Source organism: Mytilus californianus, unplaced genomic scaffold (assembly GCF_021869535.1).
Source record: "Mytilus californianus isolate M0D057914Y unplaced genomic scaffold, xbMytCali1.0.p SCAF_15, whole genome shotgun sequence".
NCBI classification, from domain to species: Eukaryota; Metazoa; Mollusca; class Bivalvia; order Mytilida; family Mytilidae; genus Mytilus; species Mytilus californianus.
Window position 1 is genome coordinate 19,161,617 of NW_026262637.1, and position 24,532 is coordinate 19,186,148.

The 24,532-nt window shown below is 31.3% G+C and overlaps 1 protein-coding gene and 1 long non-coding RNA gene across 2 annotated transcripts; both read right to left on the bottom strand.

Moving 5' to 3' along the window:
• On the bottom strand, positions 1-24,532 carry LOC127725596 (cryptochrome-1-like). Its single transcript, XM_052232682.1, has 11 exons — positions 24,202-24,532; positions 19,679-19,787; positions 18,154-18,296; positions 16,035-16,219; positions 15,050-15,138; positions 11,470-11,610; positions 10,705-10,875; positions 10,104-10,244; positions 7,709-7,860; positions 6,934-7,136; positions 1-2,573 (listed from the first exon to the last, which is right to left on the bottom strand). The coding sequence occupies exons 1-11, from the start codon at positions 24,369-24,371 to the stop codon at positions 2,395-2,397; spliced, it is 1,683 nt and encodes a 560-aa protein (XP_052088642.1). The 5' UTR covers positions 24,372-24,532; the 3' UTR covers positions 1-2,394.
• On the bottom strand, positions 3,601-6,908 carry LOC127725875 (uncharacterized). Its single transcript, XR_007993244.1, has 2 exons — positions 4,972-6,908; positions 3,601-4,845 (listed from the first exon to the last, which is right to left on the bottom strand). It is a non-coding gene; the product is annotated as an uncharacterized LOC127725875 (long non-coding RNA).

A 24,532-nucleotide genomic window follows, 5' to 3' on the forward strand; every position in this document is an offset into this window, starting at 1 on the left:
TTAATAACTTATTATTTTATTCAACTATAACAAGTGTGTTGTTGTTTTTTAACCACAACATAATAAAATACAACATGTGAGTAACATCTGACCATGTCAAAGATACCCATACATATATGTGAATAGTTGTAAATTTATAAATAGATACCCATACAGAAGTGTGAACAGTTGTAAATTTATGAATTAATACACATACAGAAATTTGAACTGGTGTACATTTATGAATTAACTATGGTCTTAAATTGAAGCACTTAACTAAGATTGTTGACAGGTATTCAATCATGTATATAATATATTAATAAAACTGATTTTCATTTTGTTAAAGTAGCAATTTTTGTGGAAACCTTTTTCTACGAAACTAAGTTTGCGCAGGAGCACATTTATCTGTCTAACAACAATTATATAAATAATGTTTAAAATTTTCTTGATCAACAAACCAAAACATATGCATTTTTCATAAAACAAGAGTAAAAACATGTATGTATATAAGACTCTTTCCATACTAGACTTATAAAATATATGTGGGTAAACATAAAATGACCACAAGCCAAATTCTATATGCAATGATAAATTATTAAATATACATAGATCTTAGTAGATTTACATGCTAGTCAGTTATTTTCATGTTCTGTACACTTTAGATCAACATATCATTTTTCTGGGATAGTAAATAATCTAACAGTATGTCAGATAGCAGTCATGTCGTGTTAAAAAGGGCATTAGCTGTCAAATTTATGATTATCAATTTAACACAATTTCTAATGTTTACTAGAACATACTATAACGTATGTCCAAATAACTAAAAAGTCCAAAAGGAACAATTTACAATGCATGGCCTCATTATAATTTATCAGCTTTTCGTGCATATTTCAGACTAGATACCATCTAATTAACCATTGTGATGACTTCCGAAGACTGCCAATTGATATACAGCCTAATTAAAGGTTGCATGAATACAGATTCAAATGCAGTTGAATTATTGACTTGCAAGCAAAAAATACAACAGCAATTTTTTTGAGCTTATTTTGACAAAATTGTACCAAACTGACTGCTAATAGCAAAATATCATTTCAATATTCTGCTTTTGTAAATGTTTAAAACCAAAAATTTTTATTTTCATTATTTGTTTAAATTGTAGCTAAGGCCAAAAAAAAATATATGTCTGTTTAAGGTTACATACTTTAAAAATATAGGGTAGGTAGGTCGGTATTTTCATTTTATTTTATTTTTTCATTTTATTTTTTGTGACATGATTTTGAGTCATGCCGTTTCGACTTGTCATGGTCAGAGTTGATCATGGGCCAAGTTTACCTGTATTTTTGATGATTGGATTATTTCCCTTGGAAAAAAATGGCAGCAAAGTGTTTATTTCATCACACGAGTTGCGAATTTATTTAAAACAGCTGTCATATTCACGATTGTGAACATTGGGATGTATCAGGCAATTGATTTATATCATTTGCAACACTTACTTCGCTTTTGACACGAGTTCAGTTTATTTTTCACTTTACGACGGAAATAAAATGACTAAGGGTCGGCGCTCAAAAGTAGGGTAGGTCGGGTAACCGTAAACAGACATATATTTTTTTTTGGCCTAATGCCTCTTTAAAGCCAGGTTTCATACCAGAATATAATGCAACATCCCTGTGCTATCCATGATTACAAGACAGGAATATTTTCAACAAAATAAACGCTACACTTAAATCAACTCATGATTTCCTAATTTTGGAATTACAATGAAATTATAGGTTTCATATGCATATTTTTTGTAGTTTTTTAGGATTGTTAAAGCTTTACACATTTGCCCGTTTAAAGTGTAATAAGCTTCTGCGCTTTGGAAAAATGTACCTTTGACAATGCTTTCACACTCTAATATCACTACAAAAAGAGGCAATCAATTTTAAAATATATCTACGACATTATACAAGATGCTGTATAATATTCTGCCAATTTCATAGTTTTGAAAGAAAAAGACAATTTATACTAATGTAAATATAATATATATATATATACACAGAATAAAAACAGATGGTACATTTGATGCCCCTAGAGTTGAACAGCATTTCTAACTGTACATTATTCATTCCTCTCGTCACATTTGTTTTCTTCACAAGTACTGGAATTGTTCTATTAGTTATCATATTGTAATCAAAATTACAAACTTCAGAAGTATCGGAATTGTTCTATTAGTTGTTGTGTTGTAATCAGAACCACAAACTTCAGAAGTATCGGAATTGTTCTATTAGTTGTTGTGTTGTAATCAGAGCCACAAACTTCAGAAGTATCGGAATTGTTCTATTAGTTGTTGTGTTGTAATCAGATCCACAAACTTCAGAAGTATCGGAATTATTCAATTAGTCGTCATCAGAACTACAAACTTCAGAATACAATTGTTCAATTAGTTGTCATGTTATAACCTCTGAACTGTTGCGGCTGATTTTCCTCCGATGTTAGACTGTGTGTATAATTATTTCCACCAGCCATCATTGGCATTTTGGATGGATGGTTACCAGACTTGTGACCTTTACCATGCTTGGCGAACTCTTCATGTAACGGCTTTGGGATAGATGCAGCTGGAAAACAGAATTATACATAAAAACAGGCTCTTTCATTAGTTATATAATATTTTGTTCATATATGCTTTCATAAGTTTTATAATATTTCATTCATATATGCTTCCATAAGTTATATAATATGAGCTGTGTCGGATAGAAATCTTATGCAAGCGCACGTATACATGTTCATTTATAAGACATTGATTAATTTTGGAACATTCAAATACGAAATAAAAGATGAATTTTGGTCTATTTTGTAGGGTTCCTGTATCGACTCAATTTTCAAACAGTTACAGACTTTGCATATAGATTTTTTCAACCCAAAATAAGTTAACAAATGTAGCGATATTCATTTGCATAAGGTCAATTTCTATCTGACGCAGCTCATATTTTGTTCATATATGCTTTCATAAGTTATATAATATTTTGTTTATATATGCTTTTTGCTGAAGGCCGTACAGTGACCTATAGACATTAGTTGTTAACTTCTACATCATTTGGTCTCTGGTGGAGAGTTGTCTCATTGGCAATCATACCACATCTTCTTATATTTATTTTCATAAGTTATTCATATTTTGTTTACTAGTCATTATACGTATATATCATGTTTAATGAGAATGTTGAAAACAGTATTTAAAATTATGGTCCAAAAGATTCTGCAAGAAGAGCTATTATTAGTGAAATTTGAAACTCAAATATTCAAACTAATGACTTGTCAGTGGTTGTCTTTTGTCAAATTTTAATTTTTTTTGTTTATTAATTGGAGAATATAGTGTTTATTGCTAGTTGTTTGACAGTCTCTTAACAAAATTTTCAAATTTTTCCATATATTTTTGTTGTTGTAAATTTCCACAACATAAAATAATATATTATTTGTGATAAAACTAAGGTTGACATTACCATTAGCCACTTTGGGCTGTTCTCGTTAGGCCGTTTTTTATTGTATGCTCTAAAAAGTCTTATATTTTTATTTTGAAAAAATTTCCCTCACAGGCCTACCTGATGAAAGTTATTCCTGAAAAATGTGTGGTGCACACAGGTATCATTTTATTTGTTTTTTTGTTTTTTTTATTTAGATTGTGTACCTGTCTATTGAGAACTCTACTGCGTTTTTTTATTATTTGTGTTGTTAGGATGTTATTGTTTCACTGGTTTACCTTTTTATTCATATTATGTCAAAACTTGTACACTTTTTTTCTGTTCTTTAAAACTGTTGATAATCATCTTAGAGAAATGTCTGCCTCACAGCAAATTCAATGTGATTTCCAATATAATTAAAATTTCCAAGGGGCATAACTCGTTAAAAATATTTGATCAACACTTTTTCGAAAGACCTTGCTGATATAAACGTATGATATAAATTTCATAAAATTCTGGCAAGAACTGTACACATGAGAGTGCTAACGGTGCAATTTTCCATATAATTAATATCTCCAAGGGGCATAACTCTTTTAATAAAATGCTCCGCAGGGCGCAGCTTGATACGACCGCAGAGGTCGAACCCTGAACAGTTGGGGCAAGTATGGACACAACATTCAAGCTTGATACAGCTCTGAATTTGGATTGTGATTAAATATTTGACACAGCATAGGTTTCTGACACAGAATGAATGTGGTCTAAGAACTTAAAAATTTTAAATTGGACATTCACCTATTATGGTCCAATATCCAAAATCTAAATACATGGTTAGATTCAGCATATCAAAGAACCCCAAGAATTCAATTTTTGATGAAATCAAACAAAGTTTAATTTTGGACCCTTTTGATCACAATGTGGACAAAGTTGATAACGGGGCCCAAAAATCAAAAATCTAAATACATGGTTAGATTCAGCATATCAAAGAACCCCATATATTCAATTTTTGTTGAAATCAAATAAAGTTTAATTTTGGACCCCGATTTGGACCAACTTGAAAACTGGGCCCATAATCAAAAATCTAAACACATGTTTAGATTCAGCATATCAAAGAACCCTAAAAATTCAATTTTTGTTAAAATCAAACTAAGTTTAATTTTGGACCCTTTGGACCTTTATGTAGACCAATTTGAAAATGGAACCAAAAATTTAAGAATCTAAATACACGGTTAGATTCAGCATATCAAAGAACCCCAATAATTCAATTTTTGATGAAATCAAACAAAGTTAAATTTTGGACCCTTTGGACCTCAATGTGAACCAATTTAAAAACGGGGCCCAAAATCCAAAAACTTAATACACGGTTATATTCAGCATATGAAAGAACCCCATATATTCAATTTTTGTTGAAATCAAACAAAGTTAAATTTTGGACCTCGATTTGGACCAACTTGAAAACTGGGCCCATAATCAAAAATCTAAATACATGGTTAGATTCAGCATATCAAAGAACCCCATATATTCAATTTTTGTTGAAATCAAATAAAGTTTAATTTTGGACCCCGATTTGGACCAACTTGAAAACTGGGCCCATAATCAAAAATCTAAATACATGGTTAGATTCAGCATATCAAAGAACCCCATATATTCAATTTTTGTTGAAATCAAACTAAGTTTAATTTTGGACCCTTTGGACCTTTATGTAGACCAATTTGAAAACGGAACCAAAAATTAAGAATCTAAATACACGGTTAGATTCGGCATATCACAGAACCCCAATAATTCAATTTTTGATGAAATCAAACAAAGTTAAATTTTGGACCCTTTGGACCTCAATGTGGACCAATTTAAAAACAGGGCCCAAAATCCAAAAACTTAATACATGGTTAGATTCAGCATATTAAAGAACCCCAAGAATTCAAGAATAAAACCCCATTGAAATTGATCAAGAAATAAGCAATTTATACAAAGTATATTCTTTTGCACAATACTGTGCAATTGAATATTTCTTGCTATTGCGCAATACTGTACAATTGACAATTTCTTGCTATTGCGCAATATTGTGCTATTGGATATTTCTTGCTATTGCGCAATACTGTGCAATTGAAGATTTCTTGCTATTGCGCAATACTGTGCAATTGAAGATTTCTTGCTATTGTGCAATACTGTGCAATTGAAAATATCTTGCTATTGCACAATACTTATTGTATAATAATTTACACATCCTGTTTGGTGTGTATTTCCTACCATATCATTATTATTTGCTTTTAAATATAAATCAGAAATAACCAACTTAAAATGGAAAATTTTAAAAGAAAAAAAAAAGGAAAAAAAGAAAAAAAAAAGAACCCCCCCCCCCCCCAAATTTTTTGAACCCCCTTATGATTCATCACCCCCAAACTCAATCCCAGCCTTCCCTTTGTGGTATGGTATCTTGCAGTATAATTTCAGAGATATCCATACAATTGAACACAAGTTATTGTCTGGAAACTAGAAAAATGCTTATTTTTGGCCCCTTTTTGGCCCCCAATTCCTAAACGTTTCGGGCAATTACCCCCAAACTCAATTCCAGCTTTCCCTTTGTGATATGGAACCTTGTAGTACAATTTAAGAAATATCCAAACACTTACACACAAGTTATTGTCATGAAACTAGAAAAATGCTTGTTTTTTGCCCCTTTTTTGGCCCCTTATCTTAAAATTTTGAGGCAATTACCCCCAAAATCAATTACAGCCTTCCTATGTGATATGGAACCTTGTGGTACAATGTCAGAGAGATCCATACACTTACACACAAGTTATTGTCTGGAAGTTACAAAAATGCTTATTTTTGGCCCCTTTTTGGCCCCTAATTCCTTAACTGTTGGTACCATAACCCCCAAAATCAATCCCAACCTTCCTTTCATGGTATTGAACCTTATGGTAAAATTTCATGGAGATCCATTAACTTAAACTAAAGTTAGAGTGCGAAAACTAATGTGTCTTCGGACGACGACGATGACGACGACAACGACGACGACGACGACGCCAACGTCATACCAATATACGACCAAAAAATTTTCAATTTTTGCGGTCGTATAAAAACAAGAATGTGTCCATAGTACACGGATGCCCCACTCGCACTATCATTTTTTCTGTTCAGTGGACCTTGAAATTGGGCATTAAAATTAGAAAGATCATATCATAGGGAATATGTGTACTAAGATTCAAGTTGATTGGACTTCAACTTCATCAAAAACTACCTTGACCAAAAACTTTAACCTGAAGCGGGACAGACAAACATTTGGTTTAGGCAAACTTAAGTTAGAGAATGGAAACAAAAAATTCGGCAATTTTTCCATTTGTAATGGGGCATAACTCTAGAACGGTAAAAGTGACGCCACCAAAATTCAAACTTTCATCTGTTTTGTGGTAATCAGCATTGTGTATAAGATTCATTATATTTGGTTGAGGCAAACTAAAGTTAAAGAAATTTGATTCTTAGTTCCCATTAAATTCTACACGAAATCTAAAACTTGTCTTACCAGCTGATGCTCTCAAAGCCAAGTGCTGATAAACCTGTTTCATTCTTTCAGTGTTAACTTTACTGACTTCAGCATGATTCACCATTGGTAATGGATAGTCTTTGCCAATGATACATTTAGCAGCTTTCTGTACACTTTCTGGAGCATTCCAGGGCTCATAGATGTATTTTGGTGGAAAAGCCTTAAGCACTGGTAAATATTTTCTGGAATATGAAAATAATTTATAATACTGATGGCTGTTTCATGTACACTATAAAATAATTGTGCTTTTTGGAATATTTCACCATGGTGGATTGACAATTCAGATAAAATGTAGTTTCACTAAATAATTAAAAACATAATTCATTTCTTTTTCAATTACCTGAAAATTAGTAAAGTTTACCAATAAGGCAGGTATTTGTTTTATAATGGGTATGCCTATGGGATATAATTGTGATAAAAGATTAGAATCTAATAGGTTATTTGATTGAGAATGGATGCTAATAGCTGGAACCAACGTAATGTGAATAGCCTAAATTGATCCCTTGGCAAGGTTCTTTAACCATACAAAATGAACTGATAAATGACCAATAATTTGATAATTCAATACAGAATAGAAATTGTACTCTTATTTAACTTGTTTGAAATAATGGACACACACATTCATTAAGTTGATTGATATTTAGTATGGTTTTGTTTGTGACGGTCTCAAATATTTGTTGTTGTTGCACAAAGTGATACCAATGACTGGTTTGAACAGCTATTATAGAATTTAGGTTACTGTTTATATAACTACCTGATGAAGTCACCACTGGGATCAGCTCGTCTACCAAACCCAACAGGACAATAACAATGGAAAAATTGTTGAAAAAATGAACTACATGATAACCACATCCACGTCCCTGCATTCACACTCCAATCAGCATCTAATAATAACTCATCAAAAACCTAGAAAAGACATAACAAAACATGGTTAAAATAGTGCATATTAGTTTTATACAAAACTGACAAAGTGATGCCCCCGCACTCCACTCTGAAGTAACTGTATCATAACAAAGTCAATGTAGAACTTTCTTTGAGATTTTATTGTGTCTCTGAGACACAACTGATGCCCCCGCAGATGCAAAGTGTTATTTAAAAATAAGTTCAACTCTCTCCCAAAAATGCAAATATTAACAAGTGAAACTGCAAGCTTCTGCTCACTGATGATACCCCTGCCCAAATATGCATTTGGAATATTTAAATAGTTATTGTACAATGATGTAAGTGTTCGGTAAACAGGAAGTTGTTGAGTGATGAATCTGAAAATGCATCACACGGTATAGCTGACTCATATAAACCCTGAAACAAAATTTCAGAAATCCTTGTAATGTAGTTCCTGAGAAAAATGTGAAGAAAATTTTCAACTTGGATGTCATGTGTAAAATGATGTAAGTGTTCGGTAAACAGGAAGTTGTTGAGTGATGAATCTGAAAACGCATCACACTTTATAGCTGACTTATATAAACCCTGAAACCAAATTTCAGAAATCTTTTTTAAAGCAGGGGTATAATAAAAATCAAAACCCTGATCACATGCACACCTTCAATATATGTACAAACAGCCAGCAAAGTGAAAACTTCCTAGCATTCAAACTGTAGGAAGAGTTATCTGGAATAACTATATACCCATAATAGGACGGACGGAGGGAAAGACTGACGGAAGGACGGACAGGGGTAAAACAATATGCCCCCAACTTTCAGTTGCGGGGCATAAAAAGAAAGATGGACACTATTTTGTTGAAGTCTGACTAAAAGTATTGTTTTTATTTTATTTCAAATGAAATGGAGGAAACCCCAATGGAGATTACATCTAAAGGTAGATGGGGGTCTAAATTAAAAACAAAGATTTTTTTTTTAATAATTTGACCAAAATGTAGTTTATATAATGCTATTTTTAATAAACTGCTTCGCTGAGCGCAGCTGGATACGCCCGCAGAGGTCCAACCCTGAACAGTTGGGGCAAAAATGGACACAATATTCAAGCTTGATACAGGTCTGAATTTGGATTGTAATTAAATATTTGACATATTATAGGTTTCTGAATATTTGTAGTCAAAGAACTTGAAATCGGTTATATGAATTGAATTTATATTCAATTAAAGATTTCTTGCTGTTGTGCAATACACTGTGCTGTTGCGCAATACTTAGTAAATCTGTTCTCAGACTATAAACAAATAAATTTCAATTAATTCTCAATGTCATATTAGAAATTTATGAAAACCAAAAGGGAGCTTACATCAATAGATATAAACAATTCACAAAGTTTCATGAGAATTGCTGACAGCATTTTTGAGTTATTGTCCGAAAACTGTAAAATCCCCCCTTTTTTAATGAATAAAACCCCATAACTCAGAAATGTAAAATTTATAAAATTCTAGAAGGAGCTTACATCAATAGATATAAACAATTCAACAAAGTTTCATAAGAACTGCTGAAAGCATTTTTGAGTTTTTGTCTGAAATCTGGAAAATCCCCCTTTTTTTATGAATAAAACCCTGTAACTTGGAAACGTAAAATCTAAAATTTATAAAAATCCAAAGGGAGCTCATGTCAATAGATATAAACAATTCACCACAATGTCTTGCAAGTTGGTGACAGCATTCTTGAGTTATTGTCCGAAAACTGGAAAATCCCCCTTTTTTTAATGAATAAAACCCCATAACTCGGAAACATAAAATCTAAAATTTATAAAAAACGAAAGGGAGCTCATGTCAATAGATATAAACAATTCACCAAAATTTTATGCAAATTGGTAAAAGTGTTTTTGAGTTAATGTCCGACATGTTGACGACGGTCGGGCAGACGGACAACGGTATACCATAATATGTCCCGTAAACGGGCGTATAAAAAGGTAAATTCATGGTACATTCCTTTTAAAAAAAATAATTATCTGACTTATCTACCCTGATATAATTTAGTTTAATAATTTTGAATCAATGGAAAAAATTTTCTGATTAAAAAAAAAGATACATCCATCCAGAAAATCCCTCAAGATATAGTTGTTTAAAAGCCTATCATTAAAGAAACCCACCATAACAATGGAAAGGATGTGTGCTTTAAAAAACATTTTGCAGCTATAAAATTAAATACCTGGTATATGAATAACTTATCAAGTAGCAATGAAAAATAATTCAGTTTATTAATAACTACCTTCATGCCTTCCTCCCATGATATCCACAGGTCACCTCTAGTCAGGAAACATGCAACAGAATGTCGTGCAAGATGATGTATCCATCCCACCTGTCGTAACTGTGTCATTATTGCATCTATCCATGGAAACCCTGTTTTGCCCTAAAATGTCAAATAAGGTAGTCAGCCAAAGTATTCAGATTTTTATTTCTCCTGTTTTGTTTTTCAATGTCTTTTTTTGTTGTTTTTGTGATTGTTTAAAAGCTTACATTATTTTTTCATTTTTTTTAACTTATCTAAACTTAGAAAATTTGAAATGATTGTACAAATAAGAATATGTATCCATTGGACACCATGCCCTGCCAACAAAAAAATGTTTCAAGTTGATGTGACCACAATTCCATGATAAACTTTCTTAATCCCAAGTTAAACCTGATAAGGGACGGAGGAACAGAGGAAAGGACTAACAGACAGATGGACAGAGCAGAAAACAATATGCCCCTCTAGAAACATATGATGTGAAAATATTAATGGGTCACCAAATTGGTTTCAAGTCTTAAATCATTTAAATTTTAGTTATGCATAAAAAAACATATACAATTATGTAGTCATATTTATTTACCTCTGCCCATTTTGCTAATGCTTCTGGATTTTTATCCCATGGAACCTGTACACATATTGGATTATCTACCATCTGGTCAAAGTTGGGATTATTTGTTGCAGCAGAATAAAAGAACTCTCTCCATAGCAACTGCCCATGTAACGATAACGGTGGATCACTCCGTTTCTTCACCTGAATGAAATCAATATATCTTAATAACCAAATTTTCTCATATTGATTAAATCGTAGCCAGGATTACACATCTTTTGAGCTGATTTTGCCTGAAAATCTGCATATTAGTATACATTGCATCATTGATTCATGGTAAATACCTGTTGGTATTATCAAGAGAGCAAACAATGTTTTACTGATAACAATTAAATTTGATGTTGAAAGCTTTTATAAAGATCAAGGTCTCGCATAAACTTAATACACTTTTTGTATCTGGTCTATAGTTTCTCTCTTCTCCAAACTACATCTTTCTTCTTAACATATGCTGAAAACACTAGGATGTTTGTACAGTTGAAATATATTAACATGAAAAGTTTATAATGAACATGGCCTTATAATTAGAAATCTACAGAATATTCTGTTGTATGCATGTGCAGTCTTCACCCTCAGCCACAATCCCAGCTGCCTAGGCTTTTGATTACTATCCGGCCATTATGAATTACTTCTACAGGCCAATAGAATTTAAACAAAATTTTCCAAAAATTGAGCGTAGAAGGACTATGGCTGCAAAAGTTAATCGTTGCTGCATGTGTTGATCTACAGTGTTATAATTACCTTTCTAAACAATTCCCTCAGCTTCCAGTAAAGAGTTCGGGAAGACAAACAACCAAACCTCAGGTAGGGACTTAATGCTGTCTGACTTGGAAACAGTGACTGTGTGGTCATTTTTGGCTTCTCAAAACTGGCAACCCATGCCTGCAATAATATTCATTCATAAATAAACCATGCTTAAGATTTAAAATGAAATATAAGGTACTGTTGTCTGTCTTTCTTTTCTTTTGGTCCTGGTGTCTTTCTCTAAAGTATGTTTTTTTAATGTTCACTTGATAATTCTCCCCCTTTTGTTAGTTTTATTGATGATTTTTCATACCTTATTTGGGAATGTTTATTCCATGGTCTTTTACTCCAAAGTTAAAATTACCAAGAAGCAGGGTGCAGATTAATGGATTATAGATATAGAGTACAGTCAAATCTGTATATAAAAGTCACTGTTAGGACAAGAAAAAAAAAAGACCTTATAAGAGAGGTGATGTTCAAAATTAAATAATGACAAGCAAAATGACGAAGTTTACCTTATTTTTCTTTTAAATGTTATCTGGACATTCACACTTCAATGAACTTTGAGTGTTAATGAAGTGTTAATTGATTATTAGTTAGAAAACTTGATAAATTAATAACAAATTACAAAATCCAATTAAGTTACAAAACAGCTGTCATGTGATAAATGTCAATGAGTAATTACATTTATCATGTTTATGTAAGTTATCAAATTAGATTATGTGAGGGCTGTTCCATTAAAACATACAGGGTACCCAGGGTAGGTACTTTGAAAATATGTTACCAACAATATAAGCCATTTTCAATTTACAAGTTTATCACTGTACAAAATAAAATGCTCCACTGGGTGCAGCTTGATACGACCGCAGAGGTCGAACCCTGAACAGTTGGGGCAAGTATGGACACAACATTCAAGCTTGATACAGCACTGAATTTGGATTGTAATCAAATATTTGACACAGCATAGGTTTCTGACACAGAATGAATGTGGTCTAAGAACTTAGAAATTTTTAATTTACCTATTCAAACCATATCATTATTATTTGCTTTTATATATAAATCAGAAATAACCAATTTAAAATGGAAAATTCTAAAGAAAAAAAAGGAAATAAAAATCCCCCCCCCCCAAATTTTTTGAACCCCCTTATGATTCATCATCCCCAAACTCAAGCCCAGCCTTCCCTTTGTGGTATGGTACCTTGCAGAACAATTTCAGAGAGATCCATACACTTGAACACAAGTTATTGTCTGGAAACTAGAAAAATGCTTGTTTTTTGGCACCTTTTTGGCCCCAAATTCCTTAAAGTTTAGGGCAATTACCCCTAAACTCAATCCCAGCTTTCCCTTTATGATATGAAATCTTGTAGTACAATTTCATAAAGATCCATACACTTACACACAAGTTATTGTTCTGAAACGAGAATAAAATGCTTCGCTGGGGCGCAGCTTGATACGACCGCAGAGGTCGAACCCTGAACAGCTGGGGCAAGTATGGACACAAAATTCAAGCTTGATACAGCTATGACTTTGGATTGTCATTAAATATTTGACACAGCATAGGTTTCTGACACAGGATGAATGTGGTGTAAGAACTGGAAAAAATTTAATTTACCTATTATGGTGGAATATCCATAAACTAAATTGTTTGTTAATTTCAATATATCAAAGAATATGTAGAATTCAATGTTTGATGTAATGTAATAAAGTTGAAATTTGGACCGTTTTTGTTCAATGTGGACCAATTTGGTAACATGTATAAATAATCAAAAATCTAAATACATGGGAGCCCATTTAAATACATCATAAAGGTATTAAAATAGAAAGTGACATCATAGTCATGGCTAAAAATAAACAAAAATCCTTAATCAGCAACATTTAAAGTAATATCTAAAAATAAAATTCCTTTGTAACCATAAAAGCCCATTTAAATACATCATAAAGATATTAAAATAGAAAATGACATCATAGTCATGGCTAAACATAGCAAAAAACCCTTAATCAGCATCATTTAACAGTAATATCTAAAAATGGAAATTACATCATAAAGGTATTAAAATAGAAAATGACATCATAGTCATGGCTAAAAATAAACAAAATCCTTAATCAGCATCAGCAACATTTTATAGTAATATCTAAAAATAAAATTCCTTTGTAACCATAAAAGCCCATTTAAATACATCATAACAGATATTAAAATAGAAAATGACATCATAGTCATGGCTAAACATAGCAAAAACCTTAATCAGCATCATTTAACAGTAATATCTAAAAATAAAAATTTCTTTGCAACCATAAAAGTAAAATAGAAAATGACATCATAATCATAGCTAAAAATAAACAAAAATTTTTTTATTGGCAAATTTTAAATGGAGTTTATTATACTAAAACAATAAATTTGCAACCATAAACATGATAAAACCCCATTTAAACACATCATAAAAGTATTAAATAATTCAACTACATCATAAGGCTATAAAAATAGAAAATGACTTCATAGTCAAGGCTAAAGGTAAACAAAAAACCTTCATCAGCAAAATTTTATATTGGCAAATTTCCAATGAAGTTTATTACACTAAAATTGTTGGCAAATTTCCAATGCATTTATTAACAATAAAGTTATTGGCAAATTTCCAATTTACATAATTTAAAAGCAGTGTAGATGAGATATTTAAATGAGTTTGAATTACCAACCTTACACTGCTTTTAAATAATGTTCTTTACTCAATTATTTGTCTATTAAAATGGAAACCCTTGTTTTTTAACCTTTTTCCCCTTATTCCTTAAACATTAGAGCCATAACCCCCCCCCCCCCCCCCCCCAAAGCCAATTATTACTTTCCAATGTAACCTAAATTTCCAATATACATAATTTTAAATTTCAATTCCTCATGATATATAACCGTATCATTATTATTTTCTTTCATATATAAATCTGAAACAACCATCTTTAAATGGAATTAAAATTTTAAAGAAAAAAAAAGGAAAAAAAAAAATCCTACCTCCCACACATTTTTCAACCCCCTTTTGATTCATCATCCCCCACCTCAATCCCAACCTTCAATTTGTGGTATGGTACATTGCAATACAATTTCACAGAGATCCATACACTTGAACACAAGTTTTTGTTGCAAACTAAAAAAATCCTTATTTTTGACCAATATTTGGCCCCTTATTCATAAATGTTTGAGCAATTAACCCCAAAACTCAATTCCTACTTTCTCTTCGTGATAAAAAATAACTAACTTAAAATGTAAATTTTAAACAAAAAAAAAAGGAAAAAAAAATTACCCCTTTTTTGACCCCCGCCCCCCTTATGATTCATCACCCCCACCCCCCTTTCCCCCCAAACCAAGCTCAATAACAGCCTTGCCTTTGTGGTATGGTACCTTGTAATACAATTTTAGAGAGATCCATACACTTGAACACAAGTTATTGTCTAGAAACTAAAAAATGCTTATTTTAAACCCCTTTTTAGGCCCCTTATTACTAAACGTTAACATTAAAACACCAGTTTATCATTTGTATCATTTGGAGTTTAATTAGAATATGCATCAAAACATTTACATCATTAAGCTTACCTTTCTCTCCAAATGTCTCTCTAATCTGGCTAATGCTTCTGTTTCACCACCTCTGAAGATTGTTGGTCCAAGACCTTCGGTGTCAAAACCTACAGTAAAATAGCCATGTTCAGGAATGGTTTTTGGACAATAGTTCATTCATAAAATAAATCGTTCACTTGAGTACTGTGAACAAACTTATTTTTGCAGATTCTTTATTTTGCATTCAGTCCTTTCTAGCAGACTTCATGGTTTTCTCATTTTCTTGATTTATTTATACAAGGAAAGATCGAAGTTAACATATTAACGTTATTTTTCTACTTGGGAAATTAAATTACTTGGTTTACAGTATAACTTTTTCCAAACAAATACATAATAAAAAAAACAAAGGATATGGGTATCCATCAATGACATAAAATCAGTAAATAGTTAACAATTTAGACTCCATGACCTTTTCTACCAGTTTTTTGCAAAATTTGGTTTCTTCTCCAGTTTTTCTCGACATTTCAGAATGAGTTGTATTTTCTGATTTGGGCTTTATTTGTAGAGGTTTGTAAACTATTCTTTACATACAGATATCAGGAGTTAACAGTAGAGCAACATTCATTTCAAAGATATTTTTTTTATCCTCAACTACATTCAAATTCACCCGATAATACAGTGAACACTTTCCTCTTGTAAATTTGCAATATCAAAAATAATTGAATGCAGTTATTATTGGTTGCCGATCAATAAAAAAACAATTAAAAAAAATAAGTGGAAATAAAAAACATATTTAATTTTGGTACAGTTGTGCACCTTCTTCCTTCATCAATACAGCTGTTACTTTGTAACACAACAAAAAACATTGAAAATAGTCATTAGTATTACATTTTGCCCTTTTCCCAGTACCTGCATGTACACATATGTGCTTGTTTTCACCAAAAGTCATGATATACATAAACATTATATCAATTATTGCTTGAAAATGTAAGAAAGTTTATATACGTCATACTAGTATACAAACCTAGTTCTTCAAGTGATGGTACACCAAACTTGTCATCATGATCTTCTGAAATTGGTGTTTTGGTATGACCAATGAATTGTCTAGTGATTGTGTCTTCTGGCTGTTTGGGTGGGTCCATCTTTGAAAGAATAGCTTGGAATCGTTTGTATGTGAGAGGAGGTACACCATTATTAAAGCTTATTATCCTAAAAGAAAAATTAGATTTTGAATTAAATAAAATGTAACAAACAATAAACAAGGATGTGTGGAGCAATCTTCATAAAATAATATAAAAGATGTCAACTGATCAACTCACTCAATTACCGTTCCTACTCGCTTATTAGTCGGAAAATTGGGAGTAATATTCATAATCCAGAGAGGGGGACCGACTAATAGACGAGATCTAGCGACCAGAGGAAAAATCCAAGCTTGAGAAAAGTGGTCAGGAGTGAATTTCCTGTTCAAAACTACGTTTTTGATTGCCAAACTTACATAAATCAATAAATAAAAAGTTTTTGTTGAAAATAAATGACTACAATACTGTCTTTGTGTTTTATTTGTTCTTTGGTAAACATTTTCTGCAAATTCGTGTTGAAATTCTACTGTTTCCGGTTTGTGTATTGATTTTCATGGTCACATGGTTTTCCTATAAACCCAAAAGAAGAGCCAAGAACCAAAATTGAAAAGGAGATAACAATGTACCAAATATGTGAAAGGATGTTTTCAGCGGAGTTATTGTGTCATTATTGTGATATCATGATATCAATTCAATGCTTATAAATCATATAATAATCAAAAAATAATTTTAAGATTCATTCCCAAAATCAAAATATTATTCATTAAAGTGTCTCAGGCAAACAAAAATTACAAAATTGATTGACAAGCCAATATAATCCATTGATAACCCCAATTAAGAGACAAAGAGTTGTATTTACTAAAGGTGTGAAAACTATCAGTGATAGGTAAATAGATGACACTAATGAGTTGGAGTTAGTTATTTTAATATATTGATTAGCTTCACTTAATTTTTTTAATCCTTTAATCATCACAATATAATAAGAATTATGAAGTGTACATGCTCATTTAACACCGAGTTATGTATGCTGTGAAAAATATTTTCATCAAGTGTTGATTGACTTTAAATTTTTCAGGTTCATATTGGTTTATATTCGCTTTTCTCAAACAATAGGTTGTTAGTCATACCCTACAAAATCATTGATGCATTACGTAAACAACACATGGCTAATCTAACATTTGAACAGTGAACAAAACAAGAGAAATGAATACATCTTTATTATTAACAGCAATATAAATTATCATGATGAGCATCAACTAAATTCAAACCAAACAAACATTAATGCAGAAATGAATATTATTCCTGGATTTGCATTGGTTTTACCGGCGTTCAGTTACTGTCAGCTGAAAAAAAAATGCCCAAATTTTGTCCGACTTATACGAGGGTCAAGACAAAATCCTTAGAATTTGGAGCTGAAAAGGGCCCCTGACTTATAGTAGGATCGACTATTAGGCGAGTTTATACGGTATCTCAATTCTTACACATACAAACTAATTACCACAGTAGTCCTACAGTAGTGCACATGTATCAGATAAGGGGTGGGATATTGTGAGTTCATTCCCTAGTTGTGTAAAAACAAAGACTAATTATAGTTTGGTTGAGTTCCTTGTAACTTAGCATGGTAAAAATTCACCTTAGTATGTTGGACTACTGGTAGTACAAGTATGGTTCATATTTTCTTTCTGAATAAGCTTGAAAGATAACCGGTTTGATGTTTTAAAATATCAATCCATCTAGCTCACTGCAGCATTATTACCTTTTGGCAATTGCACATAACAGGAATAGTTAGGAACTTTACAACATAATAAAGATCAATTCAGGCTCAAATGGCATAAAATCAATATGATGGTTAATGATCAAAATGAAAATGAACTGAGTTAAATGCATGATCAAATATAAAGATAACCTCTAATTCCTATACTTACAAAGTTTGTAATCAGCTGAATTCAATACAATGGCAAAATTATATGAAATACAACAGACACACAATTCAAAAAGAGTTTGCAGATTTATAAATTTCACAATTAAGGGCTTGGAAGAACTAATTGTTTTTAATATTCTTACTTTTGTAATTCATATAATGTATGTGAGGTTCTGACAATGACTTCTACACCGGCTTCCTTGGCTAAATGTCTTATAGCAGCATCCCTTTCTTTACCAAATGGTTCTGGATCCTCCTCAAAGGACAAAGTTGTGATGTTCCATTCCTACAAATAAATTTCAAGACTAATTAAAATATATCAACACAGATGAATGTAATTTTATTCTTTATAGGAGTCATCATCCTTTAAAGTTTCTTTTTACCCAATTTCAGCATATAATGCCAAAACTATAATAGATAAAGAAACAGAAAACAGAAAAAAATTATCAGCAATACAAGAAGATCAACAAAAAGAGATATCAGTCATAAACTTTATTCTACTCTTTAATGTTAGTGTGTGGCCATTGTTGAAAATGCACAGATACAGGTGAGCCTGTAGTTAAGCTTTCAAAAACAAAAAATTACTTGCATAAATGTACATATCCTTTTAATTCAAAATGTAGTTTTATTTAACATTGATTCATAGTAAATAAACTGCTTCGCCTAGCGGAGCTGGATAAGACTGCATAGGTCCAACCCTGAACAGTAAATGCAAAAATGCACACAATATTCAAGCTTGATACAGGCCTGAATTTGGATTGTAATTAAATATTTGACACATTATAGGTTTCTGACACAGAATAAATGTAGTCAAAGAACTTGAAATTGGTTATATGATTTGAATTTATCTTCAATTGAAGATTTCTTGCTTTTGTGCAATACATTGTGCTGTTGCGCAATACTTAGTAAATCTGTTTTCAGACTATATACAAAGAATTAGTAAAATAAATTGTGACCCTCAATTTTTCTTTTTTCTTTGGAAAATTGACAATTTCTTAAATCTTGAGGGAAAAAAATTGACCCCCCCAAAATCATTTGAAGAAATTTTTTATTTGTAAAAAGTGGTACAATTTAAGAAAATTTGATACACTTAAACACAAGTTATTGCCTGAAAATTAAAAAAATGCTTGTTTTAGACCCTTTTTGGCCCCTAATTCCTGGACGGTTTGGGCAAGTACCCCCAAAATGAATCCCAACCTTCTACTTGTGGTATTGAACCTTGTGTTACAATTTCAGAGCAATCACAATACTAATACACAAGTTACTGTCCTGAAACTAGAAAAATGCTTGTTTAGGCCCCTAATTCCTAAACAGTTGGGACCATCACCACCAAAAACAATCCCAACCTTCCTTTTGTGGTATTGAACCTTTTGGTTAAATTTCATAGAGATCCATACACTTAAACTAAAGTTATTGTCTGGAAACCAAATGTCTTCGGACGACAACATGATAGCATTATACGATCCAAAAAATTTTCTTTAAAACAAAAAAAAACAAAAACTTGTTGCAAGACGGATGATCATTTGCTTCATTTGTACATAAGCAACTGTACATGTAAAAAAAGATTCTCTTATCATTTTATTTTACCTTTCTAATCTCTGAAAAGCTATAATTAATCAAAAGTCGCATCTAGAATTTGACTTTAGTAGATTAGATTGTAATTATTACCCTAAATATTCTAGGGAAGACATCTGTTGGTTGTCCTCTAATGACAAAAAGTCGAGAGTTCAGTTTCCTTAATGCAGCATCTAAATCTTCTAAACACTGCAGCAAAAATCTGAAAAACACAAATTAAGCTTTGTTATGATTGTCTTACAACACATGTCAGAAGTTTCTTTATTAAAAAAAAACATTGAAAAAATCTGCACTCAAATGCTTGCAACTTATTACGTATATGCATCCTCTCAATTCACCTTTCCTGTACATTCCTTTCTTTCAATGTTTTTGAAATATCGTTGATCTGTTCTTTGTTTTAAATGATTGTTTCTGACTTTAGCCTTAACAAGTCAGTGTGATATGAAGATTACATGGCTTTGTCAACTGTGTGTAGGAATTTGGTGCCTTGAATCAATATAACATATTCCTTCTTGTACACTGCTTTAAAATACAGAAATACGTTATAGTTTATAGAACAGATATTAATGAGGGAAAAAACTAATTTTAAGGTGTATACAGTGTATATTACTGCTTATACTATTTAATTGATATACATGATGATGGCCACAGGCTTATTTGTTAATGTTACTGCTTATAATATTTAATTGATACATGATGATGGCCACAGGCTTATTTGTTAATGTTACTGCTTATAATATTTAATTGATACATGATGATGGCCACAGGCTTATTTGTTAATGTTACTGCTTATAATATTTAATTGATATACATGATGATGGCCACAGGCTTATTTGTTAATGTTACTGCTTATAATATTTAATTGATACATGATGATGGCCACAGGCTTATTTGTTAATGTTACTGCTTATAATATTTAATTGATACATGATGATGGCCACAGGCTTATTTGTTAATGTTACTGCTTATAATATTTAATTGATACATGATGATAGCCACAGGCTTATTTGTTAATGTTACTGCTTATAATATTTAATTGATATACATGATGATGGCCACAGGCTTATTTGTTAATGTTAACTGTTCGTCAGCAAAAGATGAGGGTCTCTCAGTTGTAATGGTTGTATGTATATGGTGTTTTTTAATTTACCTTACACCCAGTTTGTAATGTCTAGGAAACAAACAGGTTTTAAAACTTGGTTTATACTGTGTGTATAATATACATGTATATTTTCACAATTTGTGAATATTATTTTTACAACATTTAATCAGCACAAAAAACAAATTGGTCTACAATGTACAAATACAAATATACATGTACACTATGTTTTAGTTTGTATTACCTAATTATTCATGTTTTTATTTACATGTACTGAATTAATTAGGATTATTATCTAATTGTTCATACAATGTTCATTATAATGATAATTGATAGTAGAAATATATAATATGATAGTAGAAATATATAATATGCAACTAGAAAGTAATTCAATCAGTATTGTTTCTTCAAAATACTGTTAGCTGGATTTTTTATACTATTTGATAAATTTGTTTGGCAAGCTGGAAACCTTCTTTTTACAGCAGTAGTCTGTAGCTAATTACTGTTATATTTAGTTATTGGCATGCTTATACATGTTATAAGGAAGATAGGAACTATACCAATATAGATAGAATTCTTTATACTTTGCCAAATATAGTTTATATTATTTGCCAATTTCAAAAATACAATAAAAAGTTTGGGTCACATATATATTTCTTATCAAGCTATAGGTTGTGAAAATCATTAAATTTTGTAAGGATTATACATGGAAAAACAATTTTAGTATGAAAAGGAAGAAACCTACTCTTACATGTACAATGTATGATGTGCTTTTTACTTTCAGAGAATTAACATGATTAACTAAAAGAAAAATTGGGGTCCCCATATGTAATATCTTGATACAAAACCATGAAAACAATTGGCAATTTCCTAACTTTCCTTTATAAAATGAAATTGTCTGAGTTATCTCCCCTTATATAAGTATTAGACAGTTCAATATTTAAAAATAAAAATTAAAATTCTGCATTTGTTAAAATTATGTTGTAAATAATAAAATAAATCATAAAACTTTCCAGTTTAAATGAAAAGTCTTACAAATGCATTGCATTCCTGTCTCAAAATCTGCATATTTCATTAAGGTTCTAGACTGATTGTTTTCAATTCAGATGGCAGAAGATGCAGCAATCTATCTTAAAATGTTTAACAAAATAAATAAATTTATGTAAATATATTCAAAACTCTATGACTGGACAAATTCAGAAACCAACAGTAGATCCAAGACGAACTTTTTAAGCAGAAAATAAAAGCATTGAAGTATATAATAATAATGTGACTGAGTAGGTTTTAAGTAGGATACAATTGGCTTACACAACAAGCTAAATTTATCATCTAGAGATTGTTTAATGCTTCCTGATGGCTATAATTTCTATAAATGCTATACTTATACAGCTAATTTGCAGTGCAGTTATGTCAGATAGTAGTATTGCATTATTTTTATATCCCACCTCATTATGCAAACCAACATCATTATTCAGAAACCTATTTTTTTTAATTTTGAGACAAGTCAAGGGGATTTATTGAAATAAGATATTTTTCTGTGCTCAGTTTATTTTAATTTACATTTATACTAAAGAATCTTGCATTAAGTTACACTTGTAAATGACTGTCACATGCATAAGTAATTTAAAAATCATTTATTTAAGGAGATATATCTTGAAACCGTTTTTACCATTTATGTCATACAAGTAGTTTAAGGGGCATTAACTCTTTGAGAATAGTTATTGCTTAAATATATCCTGAATTTTAGGATACAACAATAAATTGGTAATTGTTAAATGTAGATAACTACCCATTTATTATTGTCCCATAAAATTCCTTAATTTCCTTACAACTATCAAATAACAAATCTGATTACATATTTCAAATCATCATTAAACCCTTACATCCTCATCACTTGGTCTCTGGTGGACAGTTGTCTTATTGACTATCATACCACATCTCCTTATTTTTACATGTATCAATTGATACAAAAGCTAGGTAATATGTTACAAAAGTTACTGAAAGGATCAGCTGTCCAGGTGATTGCAGTATACATGATATGCCATCCACTTTGTGTGTAGAGGTAGGAATAGGAGTAACAACTCTATCTAGGAGTGGAAATAATATATTTGAAAATGCTAGGTATACAATGTAGCTTTATAAAAATAAGGAGATGTGGTATGAATACCAACAACAAAACAGTTGAGTGAGTAAGTTGAACTATCCACCAGATTTCAAATGAAATGGATGTAAGCAATTAGAGACCACTGTAAGACCTTCAACAATGAGAAAAACCCATACCGTATAGTCGGCTATAAAAGGCCACAATATGAAAAATGTGTAACAATTAATCAACCAAGAAAAATAATGGTCTAGTTTATAACAAAACAATTTAAGAAAAACAAATACATGCACAACATGTACAGTTTCACAGACATGAACCAATGACAATCACTGAACTACAGGCTCCTGACTTGGGGAAGTTGCATAAAGAATGTGCCATTTAGGCACCAATCCCATGCATTAAAAATATTGAAAAATTATCACCTTACTATTAACTTTCACACAAATCCTGTTTTATTGTAGATTCTCCTCTGTCATTTCTGTTTGCAGATAAATGGTTTAAATTTTGATCTTGTAAATTAACAAGACATACATGTAGGAATAGAATAGATGATTTGGCGTCAAAATGTTTTCAGATGTCATTAAAGTAACAAATACATTTTATACATTATAATAATATATAGAGTAGTACATAAACTATCTCCTTCTTGGACTCCCTATTTACATGTAACAAGAATAGGCGAGTATAATGTACATCTCAAAGAGAATGTTATAAAATCTGCCTTAAATTCCTTTATACATGTACAAAAAAATGTAAGCTTAGTAATTTTACGAATAAAGCTGATATCTGGACACTTTCAAATGCCTTTTGGATTGAAAAAAAAATTGTCGAAAGAATATTCAGAGTTCTCGAAGCCTTTTTTCCCTGGTGGTCCTTGGAGAAAATTTGATGGTCCTCACTATCATTTCAATTGCAAAATAATAAAGTTTTAGTGTCAAAACCTCTGTACCACAGTGGGTTTTTTAGTTTAAATGTAACAGTAACTTGAGAGCAGGATTCCCATTACAAAATCAACTTTTTCTCCTCAAGCCAGTCAAGGACTAAAACTAGGAACCTCTGTATTACAAGTCAGCGCTGTAACCAACTGAGCTTAAGAAGTAATTTTCTAGTTCAAGCGCTTACAGATGGTTACAAGTACATGTATCTACATGTACTACTGAAGGGAAGCAATGCCGTCACACTATGAAAATAGTTTTTTAAAAACATAGTTTTATATGAAATATTTAACAAGAAAATGAAAGTGACTTATCGCATAACACTATGACACTGTATATATCACATCAACAATGTCAAGGATTTGTTGAGAATTGAACATGTATACAAATCCTTAGCAATACTAAAGCCAATACCATGAATATCTTGAACTTGAAACTTATTCGGCTACTACATAAATGTATACATGTAAAAGCTTACCTCCACTTAGCAATGCCGACTTGAGTAGATCCAGCAAACCAAGGGTCTAAAATGTACACACATCGATATGTATCGGCTCCTTTTAAAGCCTCTTTTAGTGCTGGGTTGTCGTGAAGCCTAAGTCCTTTTCTAAACCAATGTAAGATCTGCTTTTTGTTATTTCTAGGCATATTATATCCAGTCTTATCGTTTTAAGTTAAAAAATAATAGTGAAATATCAAATGTAAACTGTATAAGACGAAATGTTTCAAGAATCTAAAACCTAAACAAACAGACTTCAAACATGCTACGATCAACGTGACTTGAAAAGAAATGGTGGCTGTGGCCAAAT

Excerpts from the sequence above, each read along its gene's own strand:
- LOC127725596 (XM_052232682.1), bottom strand. The coding sequence starts at position 24,371 with ATGCCTAGAAATAACAAAAAGCAGATCTTACATTGGTTTAGAAAAGGA. Across the intron at positions 15,139-16,034 it reads ACCATCACTTGAAGAACTAG|GTTTTGACACCGAAGGTCTT; the intron begins GTTTGTATACTA and ends ATTTTACTGTAG. Across the intron at positions 7,861-10,103 it reads CATGGGAGGAAGGCATGAAG|GTTTTTGATGAGTTATTATT; the intron begins GTAGTTATTAAT and ends TGTCTTTTCTAG.